Genomic DNA, 20,387 nt, shown 5'->3' on the forward strand with positions numbered 1-20,387 from the left:
CTGTTCATATCCAAGTGCTAAAGTCGTAATAAAAAACCAGCAGCTAAAAATAGATGTCAGGTTTTGAATTTATCTAAAATTGATCAGAAACGAGATGTGGGGAGCTGGGAACTTACCTGAGGCACAGCATAAACAAAACAAAAATCTTCAGATAAATTATATAATCCAGGGACTCCCTTCTCCCGCACCCCTATTAAGGAAAAGGTTTAGAAAAGCTGGTGATCTATTTTCATCCATTTGTGTTTGACAGAAAAGAAATCACCATGGAATACCTTTTTCCAGGAAAAATATAATATCACCCTGCAAGACTCCAGAGCTGTAAACTTGTGTCAGGATCAGTTAAGGATGGGTTAATAGGGTTACTCTGCTTATTTACTTTTTCTTTACAGTGCTGATCCCCACGGATGAAGTGACAAGCTCGTCTCCAACGCTTCAATGGATTCTTGCCTCTGAAATAAGAGTTAGCGGGTGTTTCCCTGTGGAATTCTGGAGAGCCGCATGAATTCAGCTGTCCTTGCTGAATTGCACAAGGTTCCAGTCGGCCCCCCCACCAGCCTGTCTAGGTCCCTCTGGATGGCAGCCCCAGCATCGAGCCTATTGACTGGTACCACCATCCCACTTTGGTGTCGCCGGCAACCTTGACAAGAGAGCCCTTCACCACTTCCTCCAGGTCACTGATAATGATGTTAAACAGGTCACAGGACAGACCTGCAGTACTCCGCTCCCAGGAAGAAGGTGTATTACCCATCAACCTTGACCCTCTGAGCCCAACCATCCAAAGAGCTGCTTACCCATCTAGTTGTCCACCCATCCAGACTGCAAATTCCCAATTTAGATGCATGAATATTATGGGAGACAACGTTGAAAGCCTTGCTAAAGTTTACGTGAACGGCATCCACCTCGTTAAATCTGAAGTAAATGAGATCCAGCATTCTCCCCTCATTCACAAACCCGACCATTTTATCTCAGAAGGCTAACAGGCTGGTCAGGTATGATTTGTCCTTGGTAAAGCCACGCTGAAGGCTGTCATTCACCTTCATGTGCCCAGAAATGTGCTCCAAGGGGACTCGCTCCATGATTTTCCCAGGGACCGAAGTGAGGCTGACCCTCTCATAGTTCCCCAGATTGTCCCTTTGGCTTTTTTAAAGACGATCAGAGGTAACAACCTTTTCCAAATCATGCTACATACAAGCAGTCATCTGCACAGCTGGCATAATTTATGTACAGCCCTTTCACCTCAGTCCTGTGGTCGTCTTCTTGATCATCCCAGTTTACCTAAAATTATCTGTGGGGGTGTGAAATAAGAAATGTTCATACCCCGTGAAGGGAAACTCCCTTCAGACAGCTGGCTGCTGGGAATCCCAATCCTATGGGATGCACCTGTAGCAGAAACCCAACCCTGTACCCTAAAGCCTGTCTGAGTTCCAGCAGTGCTGGACAAGGAGAAGTGGCTCTGTAGTTACTACTGTCACCTTGTCCTGCAAGCATGCACAGAATTTCCCACTCCATGGCATGCATACACTACCACAGACTGTCCATAGAAGTAATTGACAGGTAAGGAGATATATTAGCTTTCAAAGATTCATTCAATATATTGCAGAGAATGAAGCACATCCACTCATCATGTGTATTACACCCCTCTGACCTCCCCCCCCCCCCCCCCCCCCCCCCCCAAAAAAAAGTGCAAAAAAGAGTGTGTTTGAGATCCTTGTCCATCTACCAGGAGGACATGTCCTCGGTGGTTTCTGTAAGAGTAAGTACACAGACCCCGGAGACAAAAAACTTTGTTGACCAGTGAGATGTGTGCAAGATGCTGATAAAACAGCCTCCAGCAGTTGGTTGATACGGAGCAGAGATGCCTTACCTGTATTTTCAGTGGAGGGAATCTCTGCTGTCCAGAAAGACCGGGTGAAGGTCCAGCATACTATGGAGCAACCTGCACTGAGAGCATACCTGAGTCTGTGCCTAGATTTTACTTCAAGCAAGAAATCGATCTTAAAAAGCCCTGCGTTAGAAAGGATGAGGCAATGAACCCTCCTAAAGTTAGATGAAACAATTAAAATAAGATTTACATCAGTTTTACAAATAAAAATACACCTGTTCTTCCTGAGCTTTGGTCCAAACCTTTTCAACTAGTCCTCCAGAAGTTCCTTGGTTTTCACCATTTATACGCTAGTAGCATTAGGTAACAGACCTCGCCACTTAATGCCTGAAATATTTCCTGAAACACGAGCATCTGACATTTGCCTCAGTTACCTATGGAAAATACTAACGGTTTACTCATGGAAGTTAATATTTGTGCTTTTTTGAGAAACTTGCTTAGCTATGGCTTGACAGTGAGTGAGGTCAAATATAATTTTGCCTGCTTCTGCTCTGTCGAACACAGTAAATGGCTTCCCTTGAAACCTCCGTGGACATGGGAGCTACCTCCTAGCCAGGGGTGCCTTCTGTAAAATAACATCTATAGATGATAGGACACCTTGGTACCCCACTTCTAACAGTTCTTCAATATTCTCTCATGCAGCATGGCACAGGTCTGGCTTTGTAAAATATTACTAGTGCCCCTGCACATAACAGCCTCCAATCCTTTCATCAAAACTAGCAGAAGTGCACAAATGTCACATATTTTGTGTTTATCTTTTCAGAAAATTTGATGCTCTATTCCCCTTGAAGCTATTTAGATAGAACTCCTTTAAATCTTTTATGGCCCAGGAAGGATTACTTTTGATATCAAAGTCCAGCTGTGTACCTCGGTATTGCAGCCTTACTTCCACTCTTCATGAATCCCTCTCTTCCTTTTATAAAGGTTTCTGTGTGTTGATTGTAAGGGCTCAGCATAAGGGAGCTCTCACGACACCTTCTATATTCCCAGAAAAAAAAATATATGTGTGAATAACAAAGATTGAGAGCAGTATCAGTAATTTTAATTTAAAAATATTACTTTTGTCTTCTTGAAGCTGTCTCCAAGCAGAATAGGCTCAGCAGATAAAAAACAGAGACAAAATATAAAATAAATCAAATCCTGATAAAGCACAGAAATGCAAAATCAGGGCATCCAAACAGTCATATTTCTCTTCTGCAGTGACACTATGCCAAAACGATATGATCACGTTCAAAGTTTTTAAGTAACTGTGACCATAGATTAGACTTGATTAAAGTTTAAGACATGTTACATTCATTTCCTTCTACTTTCAATGTCCTCCAGGGACACCTACAAACTAAAGCATTCAAACTCAGGGGACTTTTCTGAAAGAATTGCCCTTAATCTTTTAGTTGTTGAATAAAATCACTGTGTGGAACATGCATCTAACAATTCATCTTTTACTGATACGGCTCTCAATAAATTGTCTGTTCCCAAAGTTATAAGACTGAAGAAGCTATTATGAGAACGGAGCATTTTATTTCAGATGAAACCATGCAAATCTCAAGGAGAGAGGAGGCTGGCAGAAAGAAAAGTCCCCTGATATATATCTTTTAATTAACATAGCAAAACATTCCTTTCTGGATGCAGGTAAATCATTTATGCACAATTCACTTGGGTTTCTCATCCTTATCACTAAAAACCTTTTTTTTGCAAGTTTGATTTATTTGGAAAAAAAAAAATCAAACTAGCGAAGTGTATTGTATGATGAGGGAGTTCAGGCACTGAGGGGACAACATTCATTTAAATTGCATTAATTCTTCCACAAAGTGAGAGTATAAAGGTGACTGTATCTGTCTTACCCAAGTTTTACAATATTCACTTTAACCTGACTTGTCAGCAAGCCAAATGCAAGAGATCAGTCCATTTTCTTTGCATCATGATCCTTTCCCCAAAGCATGAAGCCGAAGCAGAAGTTCAGGCCCAGTTCAGCCAGCACCCACATGGACATCGGACGTACCACGAGCACGAAGTCACCTACTGCCTGCATCTTCTGCAGCTCCCCCAGAGTCTCTTCCAGCCTCACTCTCGGCCGATGGCCATACAGAAAGGCTGATTTATTAAAGTAAGCTATTGAAAATAAAAGTAACAACTTAAAGCAGCTTAAAAATGAACGTTACTGTCAATATCCATAGGACTACATTTGATAAGCAATCTGAGGAATTGCCTTGAAACTTTTTTTGGGGGTAGACTCAGTGCACAGGTGCATGGTGCATACAGCTCAGTCGTGTATAAACTCAAATTACTGTACTGCAAGGAATTCTGCAATTTCAGACAGATTTTTTGCTCCCTGCTTCACTAGTTACCTAAAATTTGGATGGAGGTTAGATTTTCACCCCAACAACTGAAAGGAATTTTGACTTCTACAAAGCGTCCGTCCATCTGACTGGCATTACTTCCACACTCTTCGTTGCTGCAGCATCTGAGAATTCATGACCTTATGTTAGATGGATAGCATGCAAAGTCTTTAAAAACGGTTAGCTGAAATACCAAGGTATTTCGGAGAGGACAGCAAAGCCAGCAGTCCTTCTCAAGGATGTTAAGCTACAATGTTTACTTACACTTCTCAAGTAAGAGCTGGAAATTTAAATGCTGGTACCTGTTTTTAAAAGTTTGGTATCAACCACCGTTCGTCTTCTTCCAGCAGAGCTGCAAGAGCAGTGAGGTCCTGCAGAGGGGCCAGTACCACAGGCCGGGGCAAGGGATGGTAACCACACTGGCGAAGCTGTTGATAAAGTGAACTGAAGGATTAATTTAACCCGGTAACCAGGCTTCACACACCGATAACCAGAAGCCCAGAACTGGGGAGAGCCACCAGCCCTCCACACTCCTGTCCTGGCCACTAACACATCTCCCCTGCTGTGAGAGGGGACAGAGGTACCTTAGCTTTTTTTGACTACCAACAACAATAAACGCTTACTGGGAAAAGTAAACTAGGCATCCTGAACTCAGGAGAAAACCTTAATACTGCGTCTCAGCACTTGCTATACATACTTTGTTTGCACCGGCGCTCTTCCTTACTGCGTCATTCCTCCTACTTGTTACCTTTGGGACTTCAGTAACACCTGGGAAAGTGAGAAGCTGCATGAAGCGTTATTAGCTTGATTATTTTTTGACATTACATTGAAAGCTCGCACTACTTTTGATACTCAGAAGTGAGAAATTATTAGCTCTTTTGAGCTATGGCTAGCACAAGGCTTTTTTTTTTATGTACACAGAGCAAATAAGCCGTGAGGATGATAAGTCGTCTAACTAAAGCAACAGAATGCACTCCAAGGATATTCAAATTTGTTTTGAAGCATTTCTATTACAGATAACTTTTTTGGTACTATATTCTGTGTACCAGTTTACTATATTTTGTCTCTCTCTTTCATTGTTATTACAATTTAAAAGATTAACTAAAAATACCCTACCAAAAAATGAGACCGGTGGAGCAGTCCGATTCAATTGTATTTATTCTGCACGCTCCACAAAATTAGGACACAGCTAATCAGCAACTGTGCTTAATTAGTAAGAAACCTATTTAAACCTAATGATACACATGGCCAGGGTTGCTGCTGCTTAATGGAGACGGTAGTTCTGCTTAATTGGGATGCTTTCAGGTGATATAACGGTTGAAACTGATGTTTTGCTCTGCTGTTTCAGGCTCACGGTGGTTCTCTCTCTCCACCCCGCTGGGAACATTTTGCAGTTGGAGCTGACATAGCACCCAAAGGGCTCCCTCGCTGCTGCTTTTTACCTCCTGACTCGTGCCTTCAGCAGCAGCTCTTCACTGCCAGCTGCCCTACTGCAGAACAAATCTGCCGTCTGAGGATGGGGACGACTCAGGTGTAAGGTCTGCTGCCAGCTCCCTTGACTTGAGTGTTGAAAAGGCGCTTTTCAGTAGTCGGAAGGGCTTTATCACCAGCTCACGGGTTCAGCAGCACAATATGGACTTACCTGTGACACCTATCACAGATCGGCAGCGGTCACAGCTGCCTGAATGTTTTCAATGAGAAGTTTAAGAAGTTTGCGATTTCTGCTGCTGTGACTTCCTTCTCAACACACACCTGCTGGTTTTTAGGTACTGTATTAACGCTACCATACCCGATAGCCGCTCACTAGCCTGTGGGAAATGTCAGAAGCCTTAGCTGAGTTCCTAGAAGAGCATTCCTCTCACTCAAGCCTTTTGTTGGCAGCCTCAGAGGGAAAGGGTCACCGAGAGATTCAGATGTTTTCTCAAATCTGCAGACGATCTCCCCGAATGACAGCACTGTCACCCTGCTGGGCAGTATCAGGAAGGTTGCAAATTAGCTGATCTGTCATGCAGAAATAACAAAAATTGGCTCAAAGGATGGCAGTTTCTCGTGGCCATTAAATTCACTGCAAATAACTAAGAAAGGAGGACTTGTAAAGACATTTTGTAAAGACAGCATTTTAGATAAGATACCAAAGCCAGAACAAAGTTTGCACAGTACGCAGCACTTGGCAGTGTGTCAGCATAACATGAGATGGCTTCACTTCCATCAACAAAGAGCTTAGCGCCACAGCAGAGTCCCTCAAATCTAACTAAAGTAATTAATTGTGCCCATCGGCTGAAACTAGACCTGTCAAATGGTACTGTGCCAGTCCAGTCAACCCTCGGCGGCAAGCAGCAGAACAACGTTGCAGCCTCTAACAGGGTGAGCTGGGAAGGTAACACAAGTCTTGGAAAAACGTGGAAAGGGACGTAACTCCAAGCCACCTTGCAGATCAGCAGCTGTCTTTTGCAAAAGACCAAAATACGGGAGACCACAGCCAGCCTTCAGTAGCTGGAAGTACATTCATTCAAGGGCAGTATAAATATCGCTCTACCAATCCACCTTTAGCTGAACTTCCTTACCATACTCCTTTGCACCCTTGTTGTTTTCTTCTGTCTTTTCACATTCAAAATGCCCTGCAGAACCAACGCAGACATTTCATGAAAAAGGCTCGGTTTGAAACTGTGTCTGCACTAGTTCCTATATAAAGTTTCACTGGGATTTCACTAGCACAATCCTGCTAAGTACCGATGTTCTCAGCGTAGGCTGGTGGGAGGACAACAGAACGGCTGAGGCAGAAAAGACCAGAAACGTCGGGATTAGCCACAACAGCAAGTGGAGGGAGGGAGGAGCAGGAAAGACTGGTAAGTGCGTAGGGAGAATGGAAAATGAGAAGGCTTTAGAGAGAAGAGGAAAAGAGAAGGGTAAGACAGTAGAGAAATTACACACCAACCCTAAACTACCTCAGGAGCAGGAAACAGAGCAGTGATTCGGAGTGGCTGTTGGCCCAGGGCAAAGGTGCCTCGATGTAACGTGAGAGTCTGTAGCGACTGGAAACACGAATGCACATGCACACACACTTAGTGTACCTATTTAGAAGTAAAACAGGACTTCTACTTGTCACTGTGAGTATGTCTGTCTGGCAGGGAATATCCATGCAAGGTGATGTGGCGCATCTTGGGGCTTTTCGGTACATCTTTAGAAAACACTTAGCCCCTTCAACTGCCTCGTGTTCAACTGGATCCAAAACCTTGTCTCCCCTACTTCCAACAGAAAGACCTGCTGGAATACATTGGGAAAAAGCAGCATCACTTCAGCGGTATGGTTTCACTGTCCAGAAAGCAAAACAACACAATTATAAATTTTAAGAGAATGTTGTGTTCCAAAAAAAAAAACCCAAAACAAAACCCAACCCCAGCCTCCCATATTCTTACAAGCCTCCTGCCTGATGCACCAGATTTTGCAACCTTCACTTCCACGTCCTTCCTACTGCTGGTCCCATCCCCTTCTCACTTGCAGTGAAGGCCCCCAGAGGAACGAGGAGACGAAATCAGCTCAGCCAGAACATCGGTCCCTCCAGCCACGCCGGTGAAGGAAAGTCTGACCAAGCTTCACTATAAAGCTAAGCGACAGAGGATCTGGATACCTAATCTAATGCACAGCACCTTGGTCAGAGCTAGTATGAAGAATAAAAATGCCTACCCTGGAACAGCTGCAATAATACTTTGAAAATGCTGTAACGCAAAAGATCTTTCTGCTGATAACAAACATGGAATAATTTATATCTGTAGTGTAAAAGCATGAAAACAACTGAACAAGACCAGCTCTATACTATCGATTTTTAGATAAATGGCCAGGTCTGGGAGTGACTGCAAGCACAAAAAGAGTAGAGGTGGATGGAAAGTTAAATGCTATTTTGGCTCTCCTGCGACCTTGCGGGTCATAAGTTCTATGAAGATTCATTATCAGCACTGTAATTTGGTTACCACTACAACAGTTTCAGGCTTCCTAGCAGCAGCTTGCTGGAGCTGCTGAGGTTACAGACAATTTTTTTTTAAGCTATATGAATGATCATTAAACATGATTGCTAAAGAAGCAAACTGTCAAAGTTGTTTCATTTATTTCTTAATATCACAGCTGTACAGTTTTCATACATACAGCAGGAAATGCACATTGGTTACACAATGGCATTTGGCTGCATTTCCAAGTATAATACAGTAAGTGCAACTCCACTTAAAAATGTACATTTATACAACTTAAACAAATTAAGGATTGCTACACTACTATCTGTGACAGTATAAAGCTTCATTTATGTTAAGTCTCATTACTAAACCACTTCCTGGTTAAATATAAAACATAGTCGATCATTTTAAAATGGCCCTTGTGGTACTTGGCCAGCATATAAAATATTTGTTGTGTAAAATTTAACCATTAACTTTTGTTTTTAAAAATAATCCTCTAAGCCTATTTAAAACATTTGCTACTGAACTGTTATACTGACACTTTGTAGCAGGAACCAAATTTTACCCTCCTTTTGTTTACTCTTGCACTGCTTATCATCGAAAGAAGTTACATTTGTAATGTCTTGCAGCTTTATTCAGATACAACCAGATGGCTAAACTATTTAACAATTTTGCTCAAAAAGGTAAATAACATTCTTCAATAAAGAAAACGAAATTACATTTCAGAGATATTTGTCATCAAAATTTTAATGGGTAGAGTGCTACCAGCACTGGGGGGGGGGGGGGGGGAGAAGTATTAATTTATCTTTTAAGACCCACCCAAATATTCAGTTTAAACTCTTATAACTTTACTTTTGGAATACATTGGTCCACAGACCACAGTCTTGTTACAGTTTACCAAATGAAAAACAAAATTGCTTATTGCCGTCCCTATAACAGGAATGGTTCAGTTTTAAACCTCCTTTAAAAATATACATTTTACAATCCTTTCACCTCAACAAAGGTGACACAGACAATAAATACACTGGTTTGGTGGTTTTATTTTTCTTCACTAGGAAAAGTCTACAAACTACCTGTTGTAGGCCCTTTCTTTTTTAGACTTCTCCAATGCCTTGTCCATAGTTTTCTCGTTTTCTCCTCTACATTTGGGGCAGTACCATTTGCCCTTTGGTTTATGATTGAGTCCCACGCAGGAGAAGTGAAACCACTCAATGGGGCACTCATCATTATCGCATCCTATCATTTCTCCATAGGAGACTTGGTTGCACAAGCAGTATGTTGGCTCATTGGGGTCAATAGGAAGGTCTGGGGGAGATGCTTCCCTCTCTGCTTTAGCCTTGGATCGTTTCTTCTTCTTGGACGTTTTTGCTTTCTTCTCCTTTGGAGTTCCTGAGGTGATGTCATCGTGATCATGATTATTTGAAGCATTTTCTCGATTCTCATTATTTCTCTGCCGCCTCGATCTCTTATTGTTGGGCTTTTCAGCCTGCGCGATTGTCTCATTCTTTGACTTATCTTGGCTGGCTTTCCCGCTGTTTCCAGTGGTATCATTAGTCTCTTGACAAGTCTCAAACAGTTCCACATGGCTGTCCACTTGCCTGGTTCTGTTCTCAACGAGCTCCACCATCTGACTGACGATTTGGATCTTCTCGTCCCCCAATTCCTGACTCCGAATCAAGGCTCTCTGTATGCAGTGCAACATTCTTCTCTTCTGCACGGCATCTGTCTCTCGTTTAAATTTTTCATAGTAATCATCCAGGTCCTTCAGAATCTCTGCAAGGAAGAAATAAAAACTATAAATATTTTCGACAAGGAGAATGGCAAAACAAAGCCTTCCCATATCGTTCCTTCCATGCAGCAACACCTTTTTGTAACGCACAAAGCTGATCAAAGACAGATTCCCTGAAGCTGATATCTGACAAGTGGCTCATGACTCCAGTGGATTACTTTTGTACTTTTGTTCTAGTCAGTCCTGCAGGAATAGAATGCAAATGCCGATTTAGGAAAAAAAGGGAGTAAATATAGTCCCTTTTATGCATGTTGACAATTTTTCCCTTTAAACTTATCAGTAATTAAAAAGAACTAACTAACTAAACAAATACACACACCCCCCATCAAAAGTTCTAAAATTAATAGTAAAATTAGAGGGGAAATTAATAGATTCTTTTTCCTGGACATTTGCTGTACAACAACATTAATATTTTTACTGAATGACTGGGAGAGTGGGAGAAAGAGAGTGGGACAGAAAGAAAGCACAAACCAGCGTAGAAATCAGATGCTGAGTTACTTAATAATCACTATCATACTTGATAGCTGATGCAGAAGAACTCCAAATACACGGGGCTAGGCCCTAAGCTATGGCAAGTTTCATCCAGTACTGCTAAGCTATTTTTGCTGAAAATGTGAGGCCACTTAAATTCTTAGGACTACAGAATTAGGAATACAATATCCAAGATGTCTAGATGATTTCCTCCCTATACTTTCTGTAAAAAACCTTCTGCTTACTTTTTAAAACACAAAAATAGAATCTTCATTAAACATTTACTGCAAAGAAGGAGATGAGAAAGTTAGAAGATAACATTAAAGATGATATGCAACAACTGGAGCAGCCAGAGCTTCCGATTTAAAATGCTAGCATTGAAAATACGTTAGATCTTGAATTGCACCTCAAGGATTGTTCCAACAGTGTATGAGAAAGAACACTGCACAAAAGTGTTTAAAGTGTCAAGAACAGTTCTAGAAACCCATTTTTAAGCAGATGTTTTTGAGTTTCACTACGATACTCAAATCAACTCAAACATACAGGACACTCAGCATTTCCATACTAAGTCCTCAAAACCACGTAGAATGTTTTTCTTGCATGTCCTTTCTTCTCCGATTGTTCCCTTTCTCACAGGTTAGAACATTCTGCCTTAGAGAAGCAAAACATACTGAGATATAAAATCTAACCTCAATTCACCTAACAGAAACCAAGATCTCATATACATGCAAATGGCATTACCAAAACTGTCTCTGAATTTCACAAGTATGAACCTACTTTTTAAAAACTTTTTTTCTTTTTTTAAGTAAGAGACTGTGGTAACAGCAATTTACATATGCAACTAATAGTTATCCTGTGATTTAGGTTTTGTCTTGCCTGGGTAGATTTTTTTTGAACACACGCCTTCCAAATTTCTTGTGAAGACATGGAAAGTTTATGCAAGTTTTACTTCAGTTTTTAGAGCTGCAGCCTATGCTTCTCACATCAGTTAAGCAGGACCTGTCAGCAGGTACTGCAACACAACCTATCTGACCAAAATTAATATTTCAATATGTCATTAACTATCTTCAATATGTTATTAACTATCTTAAGCAAATGCCTTTTTTCTAACTAAAAAAACCACCAACAAACCACACACACAAAAAAAAACCACCAAAAAACCCCCCAAAACACCCATCCCAAAAACCCCACCCCTACCACCACCACCAAAAACCCCCCAAATGTAGAGAAGATTAAGCGTTCAGGAAGACTAAAAATCCAGTGTTAATTATTTTCAATGGCTGAAATGCAAAAGTTTTACGTTCGAAGTTTTGGCACTTGACTGATGTCATCAGTTTAACCCATCTGAATCCGGTGCGTAGGCATCTTTCACGAAGAATACTCTCTCTCTTGACACCACAAAATAATTAGTGACCTAATGGCTTAAGCCGGGCATGAAGAAAACTTCAGTTCTAGCACTGCATACGCACACTAACACTACAGCACCACACCACCTCCTGAAACTGCTGTGTTACGCAGGAGAGAGAGCTGGCTGCAACGATCTTGAATTCTGCGAAGCCCGGCCGAGCGCGCCCTGGGGCACCGACCCGTGCAGCAGGCACGACAGCGTGGGAGCCGTGCCGCCTCACAACCGGCGGGCAGACAGGACGGGATGCTGAGCATCAGCGTCGGGAACGGGTGGTTCAAGCCGTGCGCCAGCTAGGAGGAACAGCCTGGCAGCTGCCCGCTACGGCCTGGAGGAGGACTGCACCACCGCTCCTCGTACCAGCACGCTCGGCTGAAGCCGCCCGCCCGCAGGAGGCGGCCTTATCGGAATTCCAGATTTCCCCTGGCCTGCCCTAACAGAAAGACCAGAAAGCCGAGTTTTGCGCCGTTTGCGCGTTACGCAACCGTTCGCCCGCTGGGAACGCGCACCCCCAGCATCGCAAACGCCGTTCAAACGACGCAAAAGAAAAAGGTGCCGTACGCTGCGAACGCTTTATTCCCAGGACAGCCCGCAGCCCTCACGGGGGCTCGGACACCGCCGTAGCGGCTGCGTGCCCGCGCACGCCGGGAGCCCCCTTCCGCGCCGCCGCCAGCGCCGGGCAGCCGAGGCCCCCGAGGGGACGGCGGGGGCGGGAGACGCCTCCGCGGGCAGGGGGCGGGCAGAAGCCACCGCGGGATGTCCGCGCTCCCCCGCCTCCCAGCCGGCTGGGCGCTTCCCGCGGAGGCTCCCTCCTCCGGGGCAACGGGCGAGCGGGACGCGGGCGCATGCAGCTGCCCCGGCCCGCCCCGCTCCCGCCCGCCCCTCTGCGGCGCCACCCGCCGCCACCGGGGCCGCCCCTGAGCCCCGCCCCCGCCGCCGAGCTGGGCTCGCCCCGCCCCGGCGGCTCCGCCCCGCGCCAGGCCCGGCAACCCGCGTGCTCCGCGGCCCGGGGAGGGAGGGCGCCAGGCGCCGCCGTTAGCGCAGCCGTTCCTAACGTAACGGAGGGCTGCCCCCGCGCGCCCGCCCGCCCGCCGGCCGGGAAGCGGCCTCATCCCGCCGGGCCAGGGGGCCGCCTTCTCCTAGCAACCAGCGCGGCGGCAACGCCCCGGAAGTGACGGAGCAGCTATTGTTCTCCGGCAGGAAACCGGCGGCCGTCCCCCCGGTTCGCAGCGTAAGAGGGGAGCCAGAGGAAGCGGGGGAGGAGGCGGCGGAGACCGGGCGGAGAGGGGCGGCGGCCCGCCCACCCTCGCGCCTATCAGAGCCACCGACGGGGAGAGCCCGCCCCTGCTGGCCCGGTGTGCCCAATCGGAACCAGAAAGAACCAGAAGAGTGAAAAATAATAATTAAAAAAAAAAAAGGCAGCCAATCGCAGCGGGCAGAGCGAGCTTGCGCCCGCCCCCTCCAGCACCAGCGCGCCATTCACGAGCAAGAGGAGGCGGGAAGAGCGGCGTCCCCCGTCCCGAGAACACGTCAGTCATACTCCGAACGCCCAAGGTTGGCCTGCCCGCTGCCGCCGCCCCAGCCAATCAGAACGCACAGGCCGGGGCAGGCCGAGATATTCAAATCAACCCCACAGAAAAGTTGCTTCTCGAAACGTCACAGGGGGCGGGGCACAAGGCGGAACAGCCCGGCCCCAGGACCAATCGGCGGGAGGAGGTGGGCCGCGGCCGGTCCGTGGGGAGGCTTCCCCCCTATCAGCCCCGCCGGGGGCGGGGCGAGCCGCGCTATGCTAACGAGGGGCGTTGATAAAAGCCGCAACGACGCCGAGTCCCCAGCAAAGCGCGGAGGCGCCCGCTGGCCCTGGCGGCGCGTGCCCCGAGCGCGCGAGGAGCGCGCTGCCCGCCCTGCCCTCGCCTCCCCTCCCCGCCGGCCCGCGCCCCCCGCGGCCGCCACGGCCTCCCGAGGAAGTTTCCCCCGGCCCCTTCCCCCGGGAGCTGCCGGGCTCCCTGGCGGGCTGCCCGACGAGCGGCTGGGGGAACCGCAGGGCTCGCTGCCCACAGCCCCGAAGGCCACATGCAGGGGGGCGTGGGGCGGCGCGCCCGCCGGGGGAGAGGGGGTCCTTCCAGCCCGGCACCCCGGCTGTCACCGCTGCCGGCGGCACCGAATAAAGCCCTCCCCTCCCCCCTTCCCGAGCGGACACCAGCGAGCAAGTGACAAAGCTGCCCCGAGCCCCGCACAAACTGGCCTCCCCTTCCCTCCGCCCGTGGGGCATGGGGACAGCGTGCCCCGAGTGCCGGCAGCGCGGGGAGGGGAGGGGAGGGGAGGGGGGGGCACTTCAGCCTTCAGCACATCCGTAAACCCGACCGTATCACCCCCCCACGCACACCCCACACCGCACACGCCAGTCCCGTCCCCCCCGCCCCACGGAGCGGGGCCGTTTTACGGGGTGAAACGAAACCCACCGCGGAGGGAGCGAAGAAAGCACACCCTGCCCCCCACTCTCGCCTAACCCCCCTCTCCTCCCTCCTTCCCTCCCTCCCTCCCTCCCTAGCTGCCTCTCTCCCCTACTACAGCCATAATGAATACTGTACATTCCTAAATGTTGTGCTGTAATCTCTCCCTCTCTGTCCACCCAGCACTTTCTTCTGTACCCCCAAAGCCTTCCACCTCAGCCCCACGGCCGGGGACGGCCCCTCTTTGTGCACCGCACACCCCACTTCCCTGCCCCCGCCTTCTTGGCCAGCAATTTACACAGAAAAGCAGAGTCCTTGCTTAATAAGAGAAGCTGGAGACCTTTTGTTCCGCCCCATGACAAGAGCTAACGCTGCAGATCAGCCCCTCTCTCTCCTCGGATCTCTCCTCCTGGCTTTCTCCCTCCTCTCACCTCCCAAAAATAAAACTACCATCCCTGTGGGGTGCAGAGGGGCAAACGGAGCCGAGGCTCAGCTCTGAAGAAAAGAAAGGGAAAGACACCCTCCCCCCCCAGCCCCATACCACACACACGGGCACACACACATACATAGAAAGCACTTACCTTGATATTTGGCGTCAATTTCCCTCATCAAGGAGACATTTCTCTGCAGATCGAAGGGCATAGACTCGATGGAGTCCAGATAATCCTCCACATAGTTCACTAGGTGAAGCTGGTCTCCGTTTGCAGGACTCAACATTTTCATCCGGCAAAGAAAAAAAAATATCCTTCCCCACACCTCTCTCTCCCTGTCTGTGCGAGAGCAAGTGCTGCTCCCTCCAAAGACGGTAACCCCGATGAACGGCTCACTCCCTGCCCACCTCTCTCTGTAGCTCCCCCAAAAAACCGAGAGAAGCTACATCTGACTCCTCTTGTGTGAAACAGAGGGAGAGACAGACACACACACACACCCTCCGCTAGTCCCCTACAGCCAGCAGCAGCTGATTGAATGGCTGTCGTTGTGGGTAATTCACGAAGGAGGTGGTAGGAACAATCAGAGGGATTTGTGTGTGTGTGTGAAGGGGGGGGGGGGGAGGAGGAGGAGAAAGGAGGGGGGCTTAAACCAGCTCCTCCGAAACAATCTGGAAACAAAATGTGCTCTGCAAAGTGTCTGTCAGAAGCAGCGGCAGCCCCTCTGCATGCGCCAGCGCCGCTGTGCTCCGCTTCTCCTCCGCTCCCCCCTTCCCCGCTCTCCTCACCGCCGCCGCCGCCGCTGCTCCCCGGTGATATTAACGCAGCCTCCTCGCTCCTATACGCCGCACTTGATCCAACGTGGAAAACCCAAATACCAGTTTCAAACACTTGGGAAACATTCAGCCCCGCCACGCACGGCGCATGCGCACCCCTCCCAGCGCTGTATACACACACACACACACACACACACACTGGCACACTCACCGCGCACACACTCTCTCCCCCTCCCCCTCCCGGAACCGCGGCGGGTCGAGCGCTCCTCTGCATATTCATCGTCCCTCCTCCCCTTACTCACGTTTGGGGAGGGAAGGCGGCAGGGATGCGGTCGTAGCGAGGGGGTGGGCGGCTCGGTGCCGGCGTAGGGAGGAAGCCCCCGCGATCGAGCGAGGGGAAAGGGGGGGGGGAGGAAGGCGGAGGCTCCGGTGAAGTTGCGCGGACGCTGCGAGGAGAGCAGCCCGCGGGGAGGCTGAGGGGACAGTGCGCGGCGCGGGGCCGGCGGGCCGCCCGAGCTTGCGAGCGGGGGAAGTTGGATGCTTTTGCGGTAGGGCACGGACTTTGGAGGAGTCTCTCGCCTTCTGCGAGCTGGTGGCGGAGGCCGCGCTCACCCCAGAAAGGAGCAGCTCCGAGAGCTTTCCTGGGAGGGACGGGGAGAGGGGGGCACTGGGAACCATGCGACGCCACGGCTGTGGCTGCGCCGCCACCCCGCTCTGGGGGCAGGGCCGTACCCGGCGCGGTGCCGGACGCCGAGGAGAAACGCTGCCTCCCTCCTCAGCAGGCAGCCGCATCAATCATCCCCGCGGCGCGTGACACCCGCCCCAGCCAATCACCTCTTCCCTCTTGTCCCGCCCCGCAGCTCCCTCGGCCAATCGTCACCAGGCGGGAGGGAGGGCGCCGCGGTGACAACGCTGCCCGGGATACCGGGCCGCGGCAGAGGGGGCGGTAACGTGCGGGGGGAGGGGAGGGAGGCGGGCGCGCGCATGCGCACTCGCCGCAGCGCGGGGAGAAAATGGAGCCGCCCGTTACGGACGGGATTCGACTACGTTTCCCAGCGGCCCCCGAGGGGCAGCGGGCGGGCGGGCTTGCCGCGGTGCCCCTTCCTCCGCGCAGCGGGCTGCGGCAGGCGGCGGACAGGGAAGGGTTAGCGGGTGTTGTTGGAGCGGGGGGAGTGCCCCGGGGGGCGCTTGGGGCTGCGTTATGGAGTAGCCCGGCGGCGGGCTGCCCCGCTCCTCCTGGGCGCCCGGCAGAGAAGGCTGTGAGCGCCTCCGGGGAAGAGGAGGAGAAGGGGCGCCCGGTACGGCCCCGTGCCGCTCGAGTTCTCTCCGCCAGGGTGGCTGAGGCCGTGAGGAGGGACCCAGCTGTCGGTCACCTTTCCCGGGGCTGGGGCTCGCCGGGGGCAGCCTGCCTTTGTTTCCTGAAGTTGCTGCCGTGGCCGTTCATAGCCGGCAGCTACCCCGCCGCGGGCCGGCCGGTAACGCGCCGGTCTGCGGGGCGCGGGAAGATCCTCCGAGTCCCCCGGGGCTGCCAAATCTATACTTCCCCCCCCCCCCCCCCCCCCCCTTCCCGCTGCGGGGCGCCGAGGGGCAGCAGGCACACCTGGCGGGGCAGGGGGCGGCGGTAGGGCCGGGAAAGCCCTCCTCTCCCGGCGATGGCCGCCCCTGCCCGCCGCCCGCACCGCTCCCCCCTCAGGCGGCGAGGCTCCGGTCCCCCCGCGCCGCGCTCTCCGCCGACCGCGGCGAGAGGCGGGACGGGCGCTGAGGGGAGGTGCTGAGAGGAGGCGGTGGCGGCCCAGCCCCGCCCGCGGGGCCGCGCAGGGCGGGCTCCGGCCCGGCGGGGTGTAGCGGCGTTGCCAGTGCCGGCGATTTTGTCTCGTCCTTCGTTAGGGAGATGCGCTCGCGTTGATCCGACATTTCCTTTCGGGAAATCCCCGGAGCCCGCAGACACCCGGTCCCGCCAGGATCGGCGGGGTCGGGTAGCGAGGAGCGGGGAAGGCGGGCCTGGAAAACCTACCCCGGCTCCAGCGAAGCAAAACAACGCACGCTTTCAGCCTCTTCTATTTTTTTAAAAACGTCATTGGCAATCCCCTAATTTAGGGGAGTCTGACTCATCATTTCTAAACGCTCAGACTTGCTGGTACAGTCGTTGTTTATTGAGGCACTGATCTTGCAAAGAACAGAGGGAGCAAACGGCCTGACCAAGGACCTCAGCATCTTAACCCTATATAACTATTTCTGATGCTGTCATCAACTTGGTGTCTGAACGCCCAGAGTGGGGTTTTCAGGGGAGCACAGGCAGCTATTTACCGATCCCTCCAGTGGGAGCCAAGCACCGAAATACTTCTGAGGAGTGGAGCCAATCTTCCATAGCATAGACTAAGCCCATTGGAACTGACCCTGCCCCACTCCTTTGGGCAGATTTCAGAGGGCAGTTGCTCATTTTCTGAAGATACCTGTAAGTTCTCCGTTCTTTTCTTCCCCTCATTTTCTGTTTCCACGAGTTGCTGTACTTGCTGATGTAAACCTCAAAAACCTGAGATCTTAAGTATGTAAATGATGATGAGTACTATGGCATCTAGGCAGCGCTCCAAGACAGTGTTTCTGGACCTGTGTGCTCTGGTTTACCGTGGCATCAAGAGGGAGTTGTGTAATGGCAGCACTAGCCTGGGAACACCTATTCTAAATTGTTGGCCACCACCTTGGTAGTTACAGCCTGTTTCACCCTTGCCTAGAAGAAGCTGAGCCACTGTCAGCAATTAAAGGTAGTTAACAGTCCCCTGGCTAGTGTAAGAATCCAAGCCAATAATTATGACTCAGTAGAGGCAAGACATCTGAAAAGAATTCATGAGTCCCAAAAAGAGTCATTCTTGCAAAAAGTTAACCACCATTCTAGATACACAGTAGTAATTACACATACAAATAAAAAATCAGTTTGTAAAAGTACCTGCTAATATACTAAACAAGAAGTTCTGTCCCTCCTCCTTATAGACAAAAAAAAAAATTAGAAAGGTACAACTTTCAAGTGTAGTTGTGGCCTGCTAGGCTTCAGTAATTTGCTCAAAAGTATTGATAGGCTTGGATGCGCTGAGGATAGAGAGCTTGGCACCATCGGCCTCTTAAAAGTGCCATCTACTAGATCTTCCTCTGTTAGCCTCTCATATGTTGCCAGAAGAGCAACAGAAAAAAAACATCATCGGACTTTGCACAAGTCCTACAGAGAGGATGGGACTGAGCTCACCTGAGACTGCATTTGGTATACACTTTGAAGGTCCCCTCTCACAGTTCCCAAAGATGATTCTCAGTGCTTTGTGTAGTGCTGTCATCAAATATACCTGTACCCAGAAATATCTCTTCTCTGCACCTCCCTCTAGGCTCAGCAGCACTTTAGCCCTCTTTTTAGAAAGCCGGGGGTGGGGTGGGGGAATCAGGTATATGTGTACATCTCCAGGTTGGAAAGTTTTGGGGGATGTGGAACTGACACCCATTGCCCATCTCTGCTGCTTTTCCTCCTCCTCCTCTGCTTTCTTTTTACTTTGGCCTCTTGCCTCTGAACTGCAGTAGGTGAGAGATGGGAGATTTTGAATGGAGTTTCAGTTGTTCTTTTGTATTAGGGGCTCATTTCTTACTCTGGTGGAGTACTCACAAGTAGAAGTGTAGGGAATGATTGTCATGTGTCAGAGAAGGAAGAGACTTGTGGGCTTGATTTTCTTCCTATATTGTATACTTCACGGAAGGATAAAGTATCCAACTCTCCTCCTTCTGCTTCCAAGCCCCTTTGCTCTGATTACAAGAAATCTTTCCTGTTTAGAAACCCAAATCTCTAGGTTTTTCAAAAGTTTCTTGAGGCTGTTACCTTACTAAAGATCTGAACTCACAGCAGTGGGAATCAAGAGAACCTATAACCAGATCAACAACTCAGGCAACTACTGTGTAACGTATATATTACGTATATATAATATTATATAACATGTGCTTCATATAACATATAAATATTCCAGTAATTATGGTTATTCCAGTCATTATGGTTATTCCACCTCATCAGCATAAAGTTCAGAATTCTTAATATGAGGAACATAAAAAATCCCAAACCTCCAAACATGTTCCACAAATGCAGATACTGAATATATGAGGATAGCTGGTATAAGGAATTCTGTCTGCCTCCTTTCTGTTTCTCTGCCTTATTGCTATATTGCTATATGAATATTGCTATATGAAATACTATGTAATTACTACAGCTGTGTGTTTATTAGAAAATATAGTGTCTTCTGATCATTAGTCATTATACTTTATAGGTACAGAGGAATCATGTGAGTTATTCCTTCTAATGAATTGCTGTTTTTCACCACTTAATAGCTTAATCCCTCTCTTCTACAGTTATGTATGGGGTTTTTTTTGTTTGTTTGTCTGCTTACTCTTTATGAGGCTAAATTCATACTTACCTGGGTGATGATAATAGAATTTTACAAGTCTATTTATTTTGCTTATGGTTGAAGGTTTTGAAACAAAACTGCACAAGATTAACATGCAAGATGAGCAGGGCTGAGGTTTGCAAGTATGAAGACCAGCAGACAAGCCATAGTTCACGCTTTCATGCAACATGCCTTGTCTGTGCACTGGCCAGTGTACACCATTTACAGATATTTGGGCCACAGATACCTGTTCATGTCAGCAAATTATGTGGGATTAATGGATTCTAAAATCTGGAAAACAAATCTAGCTGAGTCGGTCCTTTTCCTGCTTCCCAGTAAAGGCTCAAAAACTTCCCAAACTTCCCCAACACTTACTTAGGCCTGCTATTCTAAACTTTTTGTCTTTTTTTAAGTCAAGTCCTCCTTAAGAAAATGGGTATTTCACTGGATACAGCTCCTCATCTCTTCCTCTGCTTGCCCTGGGACTGTTGCAC

General features: G+C 48.9%; 1 protein-coding gene across 6 annotated transcripts; it reads right to left on the reverse strand.

Annotated features, from left to right (window-relative positions):
* Positions 1-8,308: 8,308 nt before the first annotated feature.
* On the reverse strand, positions 8,309-16,245 carry ING1 (inhibitor of growth family member 1). 6 transcript variants are annotated; one of them, XM_075525738.1, is made up of 3 exons: positions 14,862-15,002; positions 10,027-10,134; positions 8,309-9,935 (listed from the first exon to the last, which is right to left on the reverse strand). In XM_075525738.1, the coding sequence occupies exons 2-3, from the start codon at positions 10,091-10,093 to the stop codon at positions 9,232-9,234; spliced, it is 771 nt and encodes a 256-aa protein (XP_075381853.1). In that variant the 5' UTR covers positions 10,094-10,134; positions 14,862-15,002; the 3' UTR covers positions 8,309-9,231. The 6 variants fall into 6 exon arrangements, with proteins under 6 accessions (XP_075381853.1, XP_075381864.1, XP_075381847.1 ...); XM_075525749.1 differs by lacking the exon at positions 14,862-15,002 and adding an exon at positions 12,389-12,630; XM_075525732.1 differs by lacking the exon at positions 14,862-15,002 and adding an exon at positions 10,668-11,542.
* Positions 16,246-20,387: the final 4,142 nt, after the last annotated feature.

This window comes from Mycteria americana, chromosome 1 (assembly GCF_035582795.1).
Source record: "Mycteria americana isolate JAX WOST 10 ecotype Jacksonville Zoo and Gardens chromosome 1, USCA_MyAme_1.0, whole genome shotgun sequence".
In the NCBI taxonomy this organism is placed as follows: Eukaryota; Metazoa; Chordata; class Aves; order Ciconiiformes; family Ciconiidae; genus Mycteria; species Mycteria americana.

What these genes read in the sequence shown, in the direction of transcription:
- ING1 (XM_075525719.1), bottom strand. Translation starts at nt 16,162, where the DNA reads ATGGTTCCCAGTGCCCCCCTCTCCCCGTCCCTCCCAGGAAAGCTCTCG. An exon ending in GCCGCCTTCCCTCCCCAAAC is followed by an intron (nt 9,936 to 15,786) that starts GTGAGTAAGGGG and finishes TCTTCCTTGCAG; the next exon opens with AGATTCTGAAGGACCTGGAT.